We start from the raw sequence: 15,689 nt of genomic DNA, 5'->3' as shown, positions 1-15,689 counted from the left end.
ATGTCTCTTCTTGTTTCTTTTCCTTTTAGTGCATTCCACAACAGAAAAATGACAGTGACTGTGGGGTTTTTGTGCTCCAGGTAAGAGTGCTGCTTTTTAAATATCAGTGCCCTATATTATTCATATAGTAAATATCTTTTTTTTTCAATCAAGCCTTTTCCTTTTCCTCAGTACTGCAAGTGCCTCGCCTTAGACCAGCCTTTTCAGTTCTCCCAGGAAGATATGCCCCGAGTGAGAAAAAGGATTTACAAGGAGCTGTGTGAACGCCAGCTAATAGACTAATAAAATGCAGCCAACCTAATTTCTCTGGCATTTCTGACAAGTTGCAGCTGGTGTTTGTGTACTTGAATTTCTGAAAGTTCCGTGAATTTTGAGCGATTCTCAGCTGAGTGGTGTGGCCACTGTTGTTACCTCAGTTTTTTGACAAGCTCTTTAACTGGCAGAACATAACAGAGCTGCCGTGAAATATTCCTAATGTCAGTTTGGTTCTCTTATGTTCTTTCCTGTATTTAATATTTATTATCTCAGCATGCATATAGGCAAAGCATGCAACTAAAACCATAAAACTATAGATTTGGTGCACCTTTGAGATGTAGCTAGAAATGACACACAGGTGAATTTGTCTGGAAACATAAAGATGCATGATATGTTTTCTGATGCAATAATGCTTTGAATGTATCAAAAAAATCAATGCCATAAAAAGAACAGCTAGAACCTATTTGATAGCTCCATTGTCCCTGTTGTGGCTGTATAATACCCAATTACCACTTTTTAGGGTAGTAAACTCATTTACAGATTTAATTTGTGGAGACCCCTTTTTTAAATAGTTCAAGTTGCTAATAAAGTTTGTTCTGTTAACACTTATCCAGCTGTCATTATCAGCCTGTCCCTATAGATAAAATGCAGCCTTTGCACAAATAAAGCTTGTCTGTATAGTAAAAAGTACAGAGGTGTTCAGTCACTCAGATTGATGGTATGTTCCTATATGCTGCAGAAGTCTCCATGATGTGTGTATTAAGGAGAATTATAAAGCTGGCCCTGAAGAGTCACAGCTTAGATACTAAGATAAACTCCTTGGCTATAACTGTTTAAATCTCAGATGGCTTTGAGTCGTTTTTCAGTTCCACAATATGCAGTGAAATGTACCATTTCAGCCTCTCTCCTTCAGCTCTGTCTTCAAATGAATTCCCTTTGAGCTTGTTGTCTTTAACCTCCCATTGGCTTTTGCCTTTGTTCAAATATAAATTAATTCATTTCTGCTGCATCTGCTGTTTGATTGTCTCAAACATTCCTAGTTTTGTTTGCGTTCAGTAGCACTGATGGGTCTGGTCGGAAATAATAGCACTTGTGGTGGGTGCTGTACAAACCACAAGATTATGTCATTCTGCTCCAGGGGGTGGGAGGCTGGGAGTCCAGCTCAGAACTTTGTGGTGGTGGTGCACTGGGCAGGGGTGAGTGAGGGCAGTGGATCTTGAGACACTTGTTTTTTCGCCTTGGTCTGTAAACTGTAATGTGCTCCTTGCTGAAGAGAGATACTTTTGTTTTGTTTGAAGAGACTTGTATGGGACCGCTACTATTTACGGCCAGCAAATACCTTATCTGGCAGAAAAACACAGCAGAAAGTGTAAGCCCAGAGAAAAACTATTTTCAGTGCTAAACGTCATCTGTTGCACAGTCTCAGTTTGTGTCTGTCCGTAGCCCTGACTTCTGATGTAGCCCTGACTTCTGATGAAGGAAAACCCCTTTGACTTCCCTGTCTTGCAAATTAATTCAGCCTTGAGCTAAACCAGGTGCAGATCCCTCCTAGATTATGGGACGGAGCAGGGAGAAGTGAGGGAGGGCCAAGCGCCGTCAGACCAAGCAGTGGAAACGTGTGCATGCTGTGCTACAGAAGGTCCTGCAGTGTCCTTGTGTGATCCCACTTCCCCTTGTTGGCAGCTGGCAAGGACTGGCTTAATTTAGCAAGATAAGGAAGGCCTTAAGCACTTGGTTCAGTAATTTAAACAAGGAACTTACTGAATCAGAAAGAGCCTTAAGATCCAGATGGGCTAAACATACGTTTGCCCATCGGATGGTGCACAGCACCCCACAGCACGTGGTTTGTGTTTCCCTGAAGTGTTACTGATACAAACAGCAGCACCTTCGCGGTGCGAATGACTGTGAGCAGCGCGGAGGGTGACTTCCGTGAAAATTGAAACTTGGGATGGTGTTTCTCACGTGCTAGCGTAGAACATGTAAGCCACTGCTGCTGTTCTCGTCTTCTGTGCGCTGCTGTGTCACATGAATGGTCCAGATCCTCTTGCTGCCCTGTGGTACCAGCTGAAGTGATCCAGGCTGAAACTAACCCAGCGGACAGAGGAGTTCTCACCTCCGTCAGTGTAACTTGTCAGGAATGTGTATACCCGCATGAGTGAAGAGGGAGAATTGGGTGGCTAGGAGGAGACCTGAAAGCAGTGCCCACTTTGGATGTGTGCAGATGAAGCTGTATCCTCAAGCAAGACTCCCTGCAGAAAGGGAGCAAAATACAGAAAGGGAGCTGCGTAAGTGCGTTGCCTTTATTTTCAAAACTTGAACTGTTTGGTAAGGAAGTTTGAAAGGTGTGCTGTGACAGTGTACCAGCCTGGGACACCCTTTTTTTTTGGTGGAAATTGCCTCATTGAGGGCTATTTTGCACTGCATGGGAACGTGCTGGAGCGCTGGACCACAGGTAGTCCTTTCCTGAAGCTTGGTGCCTGCTACTGTTTGGTAGGAATCCATCTTCCTCTATTTAAGAGGTTGGGAGAAGCCTTTAGTCGTGATCCCTTTACTGGTGGCACCAGTAAAAGCACGGTATTTCTGTGAACTTCGTGTTTGACAGGAACACGGATGCTTTGAAGCAAGTGCATATGTGTACCAGATCGTTAGAGGGGAGAGGGGCTTGCATTTAAATCTGCTGCCTTGTGAACTGGGGAACAGGGTGGGGAAACATGCATGTTGGAAAGTACTTATGTGCTTTCTTGTCGTCTAGAGGTTTGCTGACAAGTGTTCCAGTTGGTTATGGGGCAGCTCAGAGGGGTTACACTTGAGTCTCCAGCTGTGAACACACCAGTGAGAGGCCGCTGAGAAAAAAAAGGAGGGGAAATTGAAAACAGAGCTAATGTAACCAAAGTATGTTGGTGCAGGGTTCAAATTAATCACAGGCAGTCAGAATCTCAGCCTCTGTAATGGTGTATCCTGTGAAACTGGACTAATTAACTCCTCCTTGAGAATGTCTTTGATGCCTTAAAGGAGATGGACTCCATAATCTGTAGTTACTTTACCAGTTCTTAAAACATTCAGAACTGTGTAGAGTGTTTTTATTATGGGAGGCACATTTATGTGGCTGTAGTTATGGCTGTTAGCAATTCCATTAATGTGATATTCAGAATTTTATAAATCACTCTGAACTGGTTTGGCTGATACTTAAATTTCACTACTTGTTCCAAAGAGGTTGTCTTGCTGTACCGATTTAGACAAATAGTCCCAGACCTGGTGAGGCCTCCATCTCGCCCATGACACAGTGAAGCTACCTGAGTTGTGATAAACCTTAAACACGATTGGAAAGGAATTAGTAGTTTCCATTTTGTTTGCTTTAGTCTATAGTCTAAAATGACTGCGCGGCTGATACCAATCAAAAAATGCAAAACGTGGCCTTGATTCTGCAAGGTAAGTAGAGAGATGCCTGTGCTGAGCTGTTAGATACTGGCAGGATGGAGGCTGGACCTCTGTGCTATCTGACATGCTGCTGCTCTGTTCTTACCTGGCCCTCTTGAGTGTGAAGGTGATATTTTGAATGCTTCACTTGCACTGATCACCGAGCCAGACAGGCTTGCAAAGAGTTGCTGGCTTGTGTTGGATCTCTAGCATAATGCTTAACCTATCTTTACTTTGTCAGGGTTTTGATTGGTGTTATCTACTGTAGCATTTATTCAAGTACATGTGGAAATTTAAACCTTGGGCAGTGACATAGACTTGACTCCACCGAGCAACAACTGTGTTTTGTGGGTGTATTCTTGCATCGAATGAAGCTCCTGTTCCTGTGAAGTAATAAAACTGAGTTTTACCATAAACCCGATTTTCTTTCAGTGGTTTGGTTTCATTTTAATTTTAAAAGCAACCGATGTGATGGTTGAGGGGTTGTTTATAGCAGCTTGTTTGGGGACTTGTGTTATTAGGAGAAGCCTCTCCAGTTGATTAGTTCAATAACTCTGAACGGTACGCTAATGATGCTCTTTGTTCCGTAGCATCACAGTGATATAACTTACTGTGGTTTGAGCTGTGACAACATACAAGATTGGAGATGTCACATATTGCATAAATAAGGGTGGAAATGTTGCATTAGACTTTTTCTACTAAGGTGGCATTTAAAAAACACCAATCTGTCAACAGGACAGGTAGGATTTAAATTGCTTTTCTAGATCAAACTAAATTAATGCCCTTCTTGTATTGCTTGTTGATTTAGCTGTGTAACTATAGAGTTAAATCTTGTCTTTGCTGAATTTTACAAAGCTATATGGCTTCTGAATTTGTTACAATGGGGAATGAAGGCTTAGCAAGTGTCTCTTTAAGCTGTTAATCATGAGACTGGCAACATCATTGTCTTTATTACATTCATAATTTAAAAATCCTATCATGGAGGAGGAAACGTGGATGCTTGTTAAATATATTCTTTGGTGGAAAGTACTAAGAAATCGGATCGTTAAAGTACAGAATCGTAAGAGACACTAGAGCCTTGCCAGGAACAATAATTACTATTTATATGTAATAGGTGCTGGGAGGGAAGGAGATGAGTCTGGTTTGCTTGTGCCTGATCTTAACGGATTTTATGAGTAACCAACTAGAAGGATCTGGGGATGGAATTTTGTTTTCAGAGCATGTAATATTACAAACTACAGAGCTAAAAACTGTTGCAAACTGAGTGAAATATCTTGAGAAATCAACTGGTTTGTTGTCTCTCAACACAAGTAAGTGGAACATGTGCGAAGCGGCTCCAACTCCTGCCTAAAATTCCGATGAGTTCTTATTCTTAATTCTTCTGTTTGATTTCAGCATCACTGGTAACTCATCTCCCCTAATGCGGCACTTTCTTGAAGCTGCAAACCTTACCTGGGGCTCTTTACCGGCAACTTTGGGAAGTGGCTGAGAGGAGAAGGGATCGAAAATCCATGGGGGGGATCTGTTTGCACTGCCGTGTGATCAGTGTGTTGTGGGAGGAAGGGCAGGGGAGAAACTGAGCCTCAAATAAGATGCAATTCACTAGGTAATGTGGGTCAGGTCGTGTTGATGGTACCTGAGCTTGATACAGCCAAGAAGCCATCCTGTTTATGGAGGCCTTTGGGATGAGTGGGAGAGAAACGTGGGGAAGAGATGCCTTCTGCAGGGATGATTGCTCTGCTGTGCACATAGGGACGCTGTGTCTTCCTTCAAGCCCGTGCATTTTAGATCAACTTAATGAGGCAGCGACTGCAGCAAAGGAAGAAACTCCCTCCGCAGCATTCAGCTGAGCATCACGTTTGTTTAGGACAGTTGGGGCTTGACAATTTATCCTCAGCATCTCTGACAGCTCCAGCCTATTGAAAAGCAGACAAGCGTGCTTCTGCTCTGCTGCAGATGCCTGAAGGCTCTTACAAATTAAGTAGATTCCGGCTCACCTTTCAGTTCCTGGCTTGTTTGGGGTAGGTGTTTTTGTTTTGTTTTTCTTAAAGGTGTCTGAGGTGTGGAGAAGTTTTAAGGTATATCTTCAATAAGTGTAGGCCCGTCTCATTCAGGAGAATTGTCTTGGAGATCTGCTTTCAGTTTTGCATACTGAAATGCTTCTGTCTCTCCCGCAATTAGCAGAGGAAGGCAATCTTTAAACGCTGCTGTTAATGGGCAGAAAAGAGACTTCAGGGCAGAATTTTTGGTAGAGTTTTGGGGTTTGTCCTCTGGTGGATCACCCTTCAGATGAATGCTTTTTTTCTTTAGAACATAAATGTAGCTAAAAGATGCTTAAGAACTTTAGGCTAATGAAATGCAGTGCCTTAAATTTATGGCCACTTATAGGATTCTTGTAGGCACTTGATTGTCCCCAGACAGGATGCCCTAGTCTTGAGAAGAAGCTGGGATGTATTTTGAGGGGATCAGTGCTACTTAGAAAGCCGGGAGCATACCAGTTCACTTCCCAAAATCACTGTTTGATCATTTTACCAGGACATATGTTAGAAACCGAGCATTTAGGTCCTGAGGAAGTTCTTGGCAGGGCTGTAGCTCGTGGCCTTTCCTGTGGCTGTGGGGTACCCTGAATCAGGTGGTTTTTCCCGGGGTGCTTTTTGGCCACCAGATGTCACGCCAGGACCAGCAGAACAGCGTGTGCTGCTGTGGCTCCAGCTCCTGGCTCATGGATTCACCAAGCCATGATGGCTTCTGGTTGCGTGTTGCCTGCCACGTTGGTTGTTGCAGTCTCGCACGTTCCTCAGCAAAGTCTGCACTGCACTTGCATAAAGAATGTGTATGTTAAACCAAATTCCCACCCCCCACCTCCACCCGCCATCAAACCCACTGAAAATCCCTCTGTGTCAAACGTGTAAGTGTTTGGCTCCGGCGTGATTACTCCCGAGTCCCATCAATTTTACAAATTGGCCGAAACATTTTTTGGTAGAGGAGTCCTGCATACCAGAAGTCTTTACTCTGATCAAACTGCTGCCCTACCATAGATCATGGCTGTTATTTTTATAACTATTACTACAGCAAATGCTGAGGCAGGGGGGGAGGGGGAGAAACCACATCAGTAGCAACTTCTGTCTGATTTGTGGTCATGTGCTTATAACTTGACATGGTTTTGCAAATAACTAAACAAAGCCAGGAATTTGTGTAGGGGGAAAAAAAAAACCCAAAACGCCAAAAAACTGCTGCATCAAATATCTTGTGTGGCGAGTCTGACTTGCTCACAATTTGGATCTTTTAATGGAAAATGGTTCAGAGCAGGAATGGGAACCAATTGCCCTCTGTTAGGCAGTTGGGGCTGTGCTGTGGCTGTCAGCCACCGCTGAACACTGTGACAGCCTCTGGGCCGTGAATTTTTTGGAATTTTTATTTAATTGCTGGTGTCTGCTCAGGCTTTATCCTAAATATAGTAACATTCAGTGCTGCTTTTTCTCCGCAATACCTTTATAAATTCCCATATAATCTGATCTCTAATTTTAAAGCCATCTGTCATTTTTGAGCTGTATATTTTCCAGCTTTAAAAGGTCTTGTTGCAGGAAAATTTAAATTCAAGACCTACTGAAAATGCATTTTTCTTTAAATAATTCATCATTTAAAATGTCTTTGAACTTGGGTTTGCGTAGCTAGTGAGACGGGGGTGCAGAAGGTGGGGTACCTGGTGAGTGCTTGCACACGCTGCTCGGCTCGGCGGCTGAGCCCCACGGCAGCACTGGGAGCTCGCAGCACCCACACCCCACCCTGGCACCCACCTTCAGGTGTCCCCGCTCTGCCACATGCCGTCCTGTTCACTAGGTGGCATTGCTTCCTAGTCTAAAAGCTTCTAAATACTTCATTAATTATGCTAATCCACGCAGTGGACGGAAAGTGAACTGCGCTGGCTTTGCCCTTGTATCCTTTTTATTCTGTCTGCTTTGCTGATAGGTTTTCTTGGGTTGACAGACCAGCAGCATCCTCATCCTGGTTGGTGAAGTTCTGGGTCTAGAGAAGGCTTTGGTCTGGAAAACTTCAAAGAGCCCGTTGGGAGAATGCTGAGCACGCTGACCTTGAGCATACTGTTGGTTGTGAGCTCCGTGCTCCCTCCTCAGGTTATTGACTTGGCTTATCATCTTTACCAGAAAATGTTAAAGTACTGTACTCGCTGTGTGGGGTAGCTGGAGCAGGGTTGGTGAGCTGTCCTGGAGCAGGAGCTAAGTGTGTGGACGTGGGGATCCTTTCCAGCATCTGACCAAGCTCAGAGGCAGCAGGAGAGCAAGGCGCTCTGGACAGCGGTGAGCTACTACCCGTCACTTGGGTGTTTTGATGGCAATTAGTTCATTTGTTTCCCAGGTAGCCCTGTTATTTTACATCCTTCTGCCCTTCTCTCCCTTCCTCCTCCTCTTAGCATTAATGATCGGGTCAGTCAGTCAAGGGCCGAAACACGTATGAGATGCCTGTCTGTTGCTAATGGGAATTGGAGCCTTTGGTAGGCTTTAAAATGAGGAGAGCAATTTTAGCTTTACAGGCTCGTTTCAGTGCCAGCAATACTTGGTTTGTCCATGGGACACGCCAAGAAGGAAGACAGCGAGGTCTCTGGGTGTAGCTGGCATCTCCATAGGTGCCAGGCCCCTGGTGTGTAAAGCTGCAGGAACCTGCTAGGCTGGGAACCGCTGCACCCACTGGAGGTGACAGAGACAAAACGGTCTGAGGGCAGGGTGCTGCCCTCCGAGGAAGGTGGTACTGCCACTTGCCAGCCCTTCTAGGGACTTACTTGCTGTAAGTACCTTCCAGCCCCAAATTTCAAGGCTGCTTCTCGGCTTGCAGCATTGCTGTGTCCTTCCCGTCACAAACGGCGGCGGTGTAACGTCTGAGGTGAGACCTCCTGATGCAACTCGGTGCTGAGCTGGGCAGGACAGTTGTCTCACCTGATGCTGGAGCCACACTGGGCTCAAGCATACCCTCCCTTTGCTCTGATGAAAAGACAAGACGAAGTAGCTTTTGAACATGACTTTTCATGGATGAGCAAGATAAAAATAAATGCAAATTGAAGATCCTGTTTCTCATGTGTATTTTATTAAAAACTACAGAGCTGTTCATTCTTGCTGTGTAATGTAATTGCTAAAACATGATTTGCAACCGAATATAGCTGCTTGCATTAAATATGGCACCACTACTTACCAAGGAGGATGATATGGTAAAGGAATGCTCATTTAAACAACTGCATAGTTCAATTTTTGCATTCAAAACCTTAGGGGTTTTCACTTTATTAAAAGTGAACATAACCTTTAGATGTTTTTTAACTTGAATTTTGTTGAACTGCACTTGGATGAAGAATTGTATGCAATTAAAATAAACAATATACTTTTAAAAGTGGTTAAATACAGAAACGAAGCTTTGTCAAACCACGTTTTGCATTTTTGAGTGATTGAGTAGGAGGTAATGAATGTGATGGATTCTAGTCACAACAGGCCGCTTTTCATTGGGTGTCCAGAGCTTCTATAGCCATGGAGAGGATTTCCGAAAGTCACTTCTGCGAGACCAAGGGCTTACATCTACTGGTTTAGTACTTAAGGCTTTTTGAAATGGTTTGTGTGGCTTTTTTTTCCTCTGAAATGCTAGAATTTGTAGCTCTTGTCCTTCTGTAGTGCGCTCAGATTTGCTGGGTGAGCAAGGACGGGAAGAGTCCCTGGTTCCCCTGTTCCTTCTGAGCTGGGCTGGCTGAAAATCACCTTGCCCTACGCTTGGTAGCTGGGCTGGAAACTGTTGGCATTAGGAAATGAGCTTTTTGTATGACAAAACGTGTGGATATTTACACTGGAGTATATAAATCAATAGTTTTTCCAATCTAAAGACTGCTGTGATGTTTTAGTGTGGGACACAATGTACTTGGGTAACCAAAGTGTTAGCTGTATTCTAAAGTGAAGGATTTCTGCTTTCTGGTTTTGTAACCTGTTAAAAATCCTGCGTGCATGAAACCGTGACAACTGAGAAGCAAAGGCAGCGAATCTCTTATTTATATAGGTAATAGATTACGCTTAAGTTTTTGCTTTGGTGAATGCTGTTGCATTCAGCTTCAGAAATGGGTTATTTTTAAAAAATGACGTGAATGTTTGACTCGAATCACGTGAGTTAGCCTTTTTTAAGAAAATCTAGTTGTCCATGACCTGAGAGAAGGCAGCGAAGGCTGTGAGCTGTTGCTGCTGTGCTGTACGTGGCACGGTTCCTGAGATCGCCTTGTTTCCCTCTTGCCCTCAGCTGCAGCTTTAAGCGTTTGCTGGCTGAAGCTCGGCGTCAAGCGGAGAGCCAGTGTGCTGTGGCAGTCCTGGTGTGCAGGAAAATGCCTCTTCAAACCTCCTCTCTGGTGTTTCCCAGGGACTTCCAGAGCCAGTCATATGTCCACATCTTTCATTCTCAAGGACCCCTCTTGTGAGAGCTAGATATAAGCCGTTTGAGATGTGTGTAAAAATCAGTAGTCCTGGAAGAGAGAAAACAAGTTCCCTCTGATCTAGGGAGGACTCTCAAAACCATCCTGAGCCCCACCCCAGTGCCAGTTTTCTTCTGGGGGAAAAGAAGAATTGTATTTAATTTGAAATGCTCTGGGGAAATGGTAAGTCTTATTAGAATTAAAATGAGAATTTGATTTTAGAGTTGGTGGAAAGTCTCTTATCGTTTCAGCCTTATCTAAGCAAAAACATTGCGTTTGGTTAGGTGTCTCCATAGCCCCACTTCTGAAAGCTCATTCAACAGAATGCTTAAAGATTTTATTTCTGTCCCAAAGGTGAAAGAAAACAACTTCAAAATGTCAGAAATGCTGTTACCTGACGAGCTCTATTTTTTCTAAGGTCAAGAAAAAATGATGGATACTGTAACAAGTGTTTGTGCTATTACCTTTTAAAATATATATGTGATGCTCAAGTTCATAAACGTAGTGCGTGACTTTCAGAAGCTAAAAAATAGCAGCGGAAAGCAGGAGTCCTTGGTCTGTTCCTCCTTGTTTCTTCTGAAATCGATTTTTGTTTTAAGTTCTTCTGGTGTAAATAATTTTAATGAAAAGGAGAAAATTGCTAGGTAGGGTTTATCATCTGGAATATATAGGCTTAGATGGTTTCTTGAAATACAGGAGGACGGGTGAGCAGAGCTCTGAGTGCCCTGGAGAAATAGTACCCAACGCTTTAAAAAAAAAAAAAATAAAAAAAATATCAGTTGTCATCCTGCAAATAGGCTGACCTGGTGCAACTCCGAGTGTGAGGGTTGGGGCCGTTGTGGTTCAGGCATCGCACAGCCAGGCAGGACCCCGGTGTTTGGTAGCTGACCCGCAGGAAGGCAGTGGGCATGGGGCTGCAACCATCCCCCCGGCCGTGGAGGTGCTGCAGGGATCGGAGCCCGTTCTTGCAGCCCTCCAAGCAGGGACCAAAAGTGGGTGAGAAGGCCTAACCCTCTCCATTTTCTCAAAACTGTGATCCCAAGAGATGGAGGAAGCAGTGTTTGTGGAGGGGAGGGGGAATAAGGGGTGATCCATCCCATGGGGATGTCCAAATATTACAGGTCCAGCCCAGCGGAGTGTTTGCATTTGGCTGTAAATTAAGCCAATTCCTTGCTTGGATCAGGTCAGCTGCTCAAAGGCATTTCTCCTGTAAAGCACCTTTCCAATGGGGCTGTGTGAAACGGTGCTTTTGGTGGTTTCAGGGTGATGCGTCCAACCCCCTGCCCTGATCGGCAAGGACCGAGTTAGTTGCCAGCCATGGTGTCTCTGGAGGAAAGGGTCCTTGGGAAACGAGGATGGTGAGCCAGTAACGTTACTGTTGCCTGCCCTCCTGGGCAGAGGGGGTGAGTCCGTCCCAGCCCCAGAACTGGGTGAAATTAGAGACAGCTTTTCTTCTCTGAACTTGTAACAGCACCTGATGGTATCATCTGCTGGCGAGACTGGAGCTGCTGTGAGTCGGGACAGAGGTGTGAACATCCAGCTTTGGTCCAACTCCTCCCTTGGTGACAACACTAACCTGAGTGCATGTCCTGTGAGGGCCAGGCTGCTCCTGCCCCTGCTTCGCCTTCTCTCTTGTGCTCACACTTGTTCTGTGCTCCTGTTTTCTTCCTTCTCTGCAGCTCTGATAAACATATGTAGGTTTGGAGGAAAACCAGAGAGAAGAGGAAACACCTGAGTAAGGTAGGGACCTCCTGGCTCCCAGCCCATCTCCTCCCAGAATAGGGTTGCATGCAGGAATGCATGCGTCTGCAGAGCTTTGTACTGTCAAAAAGCTCTTTGTGCTTTTGGTCCTTACTGCTGGGGCATCCTCTGAGGTGGTGGGTCAAAGTCTAGCTTGTGTGTCTTTTGCCCCACTGCCCCTCACCTTCGTCATGGTCCCACAGAGCATCCTCCCCTCCTGTGCCTCCATGTCCAGATACAGCTCCCAGCCCTGGGCTTTCCCCCCAGTCAGTCATTTGCATTACTCTGCTCTGGTCCTCTCCCCGGTCACCTCCGTATGGTTTGGTCACCCCACTGGGGTTTTGGCACGGTACTGCCCAGGACTGCGGTGACGAGCCTGCTCTCGGTCGTGTTTCTGCTTGTGGCTCTTGGTGGTCACGGCGGTGACCGTCCCCAGGGCCTTGCAGCAGTGAGCAGGAGCCTCTTGGCTGGCTCCAGTGGGCATTAGAGGGGGTCCATAATGCTTTGCAGACCAATTTTCTCACTGTTATTGTTTTAAACTCCCTGTTAGCCATTCCTGCTTCCCAGGTTTCCGCATGTTTCAAATTATTTTCCCCAGAGGCATCGACGGCATTTTTCCAAATTGAATCTCATTTATTTTCTACCCAGGTTTCCAATCTCTCTGGGGCCCTTTGTATTATTTCTCAGTCCACACTGCCATGTACAATATATCCTAATTTAGTATCATCTGTGAATTATATTACCATGCCCTTTAGTTCCTCTTCTATTTAATGAAGATATTTCCAAGAAAAAAATAATCTAAACTACCTTTTATTAAAATAAGAAGGTAGAGTCTTAAAACCTCCTTTGTGGGTTTCCAATATGAATTGTAAATCTTTTTCAAAGAAATCTTCATCATTTTAAAGAGAAATTAAAACCTTCAAAATATCAAAGTTGGTAGGTATAAAAATTAATCAGTTTTTCAATTAGCTGAGACCTCTGTCCCCGTATAGCGAGCTTTGCATGGTACAGTCTCTCTGACAGAGACACCATCCATGTATTTGCAGCAGATTTTTTTTTTTTAAACCAGCACCAAACATATGTTTCAATTTCTCAATAAATTTGTTCGCTTTCTCTTCCTGACCTTTTCAGGTTTGCTCTCTGTGGCTGTTCTAGCAAACATGCACACTGTCAGGAATGATGCTGAAGCAGCATATTTTAATGCAAACTGTGCAGGCTTATTCATAGGAAGTGATTTTCAAATTCATAATCATGAATATTTGCACTGTAAGGTTGATTCTGTTGTGAGCTTTTTATTTATAAGCTAAGAAGCGGTGCTTGTTGGTGCCAGGCTGGGAGAGCACCATGCCTCCGTGACAAGGAACGAGCCATGCTATGGAAGCTGTATGTCCTATCAAAACAGTTCAGATTTCCGACTGTGAATAGGGAAATAGCACTGGCAGCAGGCAATTTGCTGGAGATACATATCCTGAAATATTTGCTGCATAATTTCTAGCAATGAGCAATTTCATGGAGACTATGATCTGCTTGTGAAGAGAAATAAGGTGTAAATTGGATGAATAAATTGTTCTCTGCAAATGGTTTGCTAGTTCTGGAGGACCTCTCTCTTTGAGAAGCACTGTGGCTCGCTGCTGTCTTGGGCCCTCTGTGTGTTGGTGGTTTGGCCCCGTGTGCAGACTGGTGCAAATCTTCAATGCCCTGGACTTCGGCACGTACCGGCTGCCCTGACCCAGCCGCCTGCCTCTGGCAGCGTGCTCCTCCAGGACTGATGCCCCTCAGGTGGAGGTAGCCACACTGAGCAGGCCTGCCGGTGTTTCAGGCAGTCAATCCGGGCGTCACCAACTGCTGGGAAAATTCCAGCTCTGTTTTATCCTCAAGAGCACGTGAGCTGCGGGGATACGTGTGAACGGGGACAGGAAGGGCTGTGTGTTTGCCCTGCCCCTGGGGAGTGCGGAGGGCTGGCGCTGGAGCCTGCAGGCTGTGCCCCGGTGACTTGGCTGACAGGCAGCCCGCGGTTCTCGGGCCCTCGAGGTGGGTATTGCTTTGGTGGTTCTCTGCAGATGCAGGGGCTTCCCCAGGGATGAGGAATCCCCCGGCTCCTGGGGCTGTGCCACCGACATCCCTGCCACCCCCAAGGGGGATGCTTCGGGAGGAGCCGGCTCACTGCTGTGCTGGTGTGCAGCAGCTGTAGAAAATTAGAGGAGCCTTGGGGCTATTCTGGGAAACACCAAAGGAGATTCCCGAGGTTTCCGGAGCAGAAAACTGGCTCGGAGCTGCCTGCCTTCACGCCAGACAGGGCCGATGTGGAGCTGGGCACGGAGCCCTGCGAAGGGAAGGATCCCGCAGGCAAAACAATGGGATCCTGCAGAAGCGATGCAGACTTGGGGACCGCTGCGATGTGTGGTGGTGGATCTGGCCCTGGTGTTCAAGGACTGCGAGGTGGGCTCTAGGCGGGATGGCTGGGATGTCCTCCCGTGGCGCACCACTGGGTGCACGGGGGCTGGCTTGGAGCGTGGGGCTGTGGGACATGGCGTGCCTGTCCCCGGCTCGGAGCAGGCGGTTGCCTTGGAGGGTTCCAAAGGCAGTAAAGGTAAAACCTTGCCCCGTTTACCATCACTTTGTGGAAACTTTAGCCCTCTAGACTTCTCCACCTCTGTTTCTGACTCTTGCCTGTAGAGAGGTGCCTGGCTTTAAAAAGTGCTGCTCACCTTGTGAACGGGAGCGTGGTGCCCTTTAATTTCATTTGAGCAGGTGAAAGCCCGATTGCTCATCCCCCATGCTCATCCCATAGAACAAAACCCCTTCCCCCTTTTGGGATCTAAAAGGATCTAAGAGCCACGTCATGTGAAGTGGTGATGTTTGCACTGGGACTGCTATGTGAGCACACATGGATGTGGAAGACGCTGGGTCCAGCTGCCTCCTTACCAGCCTCAGGTCTGATGGAGCCGTGCTTTGGTTGTTCTCCCTGAAGGCTGGGTCCACCTTCTGTCACCAAAACCACCTTTCTTGTCCTGGTCATGATAGGAGGCTCCACCTTGGTGGGAGGCGTTGTGTTACTTAAGCAAGTGTTTAGAGAGTGGCAGGCCCTCGGGGACAGCAGTGGCTTTATCCCAGGGGGCAGACCCCGGCCTGTCCTCCCCCTCCCACACCACGGGCCAAATACTGAGCGCTGTGACTGAGCGTCCTTCCTCCCCTTTATCAATAATTTTAATCGTTTTAATAACGTCCCCTTGCACGGATAGGATTACGATTAGAAAATGTCAGAGCCTTGTTATCATCTAATTAGACTCACATTTCAGCAGAATAGAAAGGAAAATCTTCAAGCGCTGCCTTGTGCAGTGAAATGGGAAGAAAGTGATGATTTAAACCAGCTGCGGGCTGAGCCCCGGCTGCGGTCCCGCCTGAGACACGGGGCACGGTGCAGGACAAGCCGATGGTCCCCGGTCAGAGCCCTCTGAAGCAATCGGTGCAAACTGCTCCCAGATCACTTTTGCAAAGCAAAAAACTCTGGTGCAGTCCAGTAAAAACAATCAGGCTGTCAAGCTTGCCGGCTAACAGCTGAGGGGGTCAGAGCAGCAACACAACACAAACCAAAATAAACACCACCTCGCTCTGCCAAAAAGCCTTTATCACTCTTCTGGGAGAGAGGGAGGCACTTTCAGATGGCTTTAACTTTTCCCTTTTTTTTTTTTGTTTTGTTTGTTTTTGTATGCTTAAATGTGAGCAGAGAGCTAGGATCTCTTTCCACCCTTCCCCTAATGCCATTATGGCAGGCAGAGGTAGTGTTAGGAGAGCCTCTTTGTTTGCCTTTTTCGAGGAGGAGGAGGAG

The 15,689-nt window shown here is 46.0% G+C and overlaps 1 protein-coding gene across 2 annotated transcripts in view; it reads left to right on the top strand.

Moving 5' to 3' along the window:
* The window catches only part of SENP5 (SUMO specific peptidase 5), a 125,211-nt gene that overhangs the window by 20,236 nt on the left and 89,286 nt on the right, over positions 1-15,689 (top strand). The window contains exons 9-10 of one of the 2 annotated variants that reach the window (XM_055817343.1): positions 30-80; positions 172-1,264. In XM_055817343.1, the coding sequence (XP_055673318.1) occupies positions 30-80; positions 172-282 (162 nt within the window). In that variant the 3' untranslated portion in view covers positions 283-1,264. Of the gene's footprint in view, positions 1-29; positions 81-171; positions 1,265-15,689 lie in introns of those variants that run through there. The other variant, XM_055817342.1, reaches the window with a different exon arrangement.

The sequence above is a fragment of the Falco peregrinus genome, chromosome 12 (genome assembly GCF_023634155.1).
Source record: "Falco peregrinus isolate bFalPer1 chromosome 12, bFalPer1.pri, whole genome shotgun sequence".
NCBI classification, from domain to species: Eukaryota; Metazoa; Chordata; class Aves; order Falconiformes; family Falconidae; genus Falco; species Falco peregrinus.
Note: the sequence above shows the minus strand (reverse complement) of the source record. Positions and strands in the feature narration are given on the sequence as shown.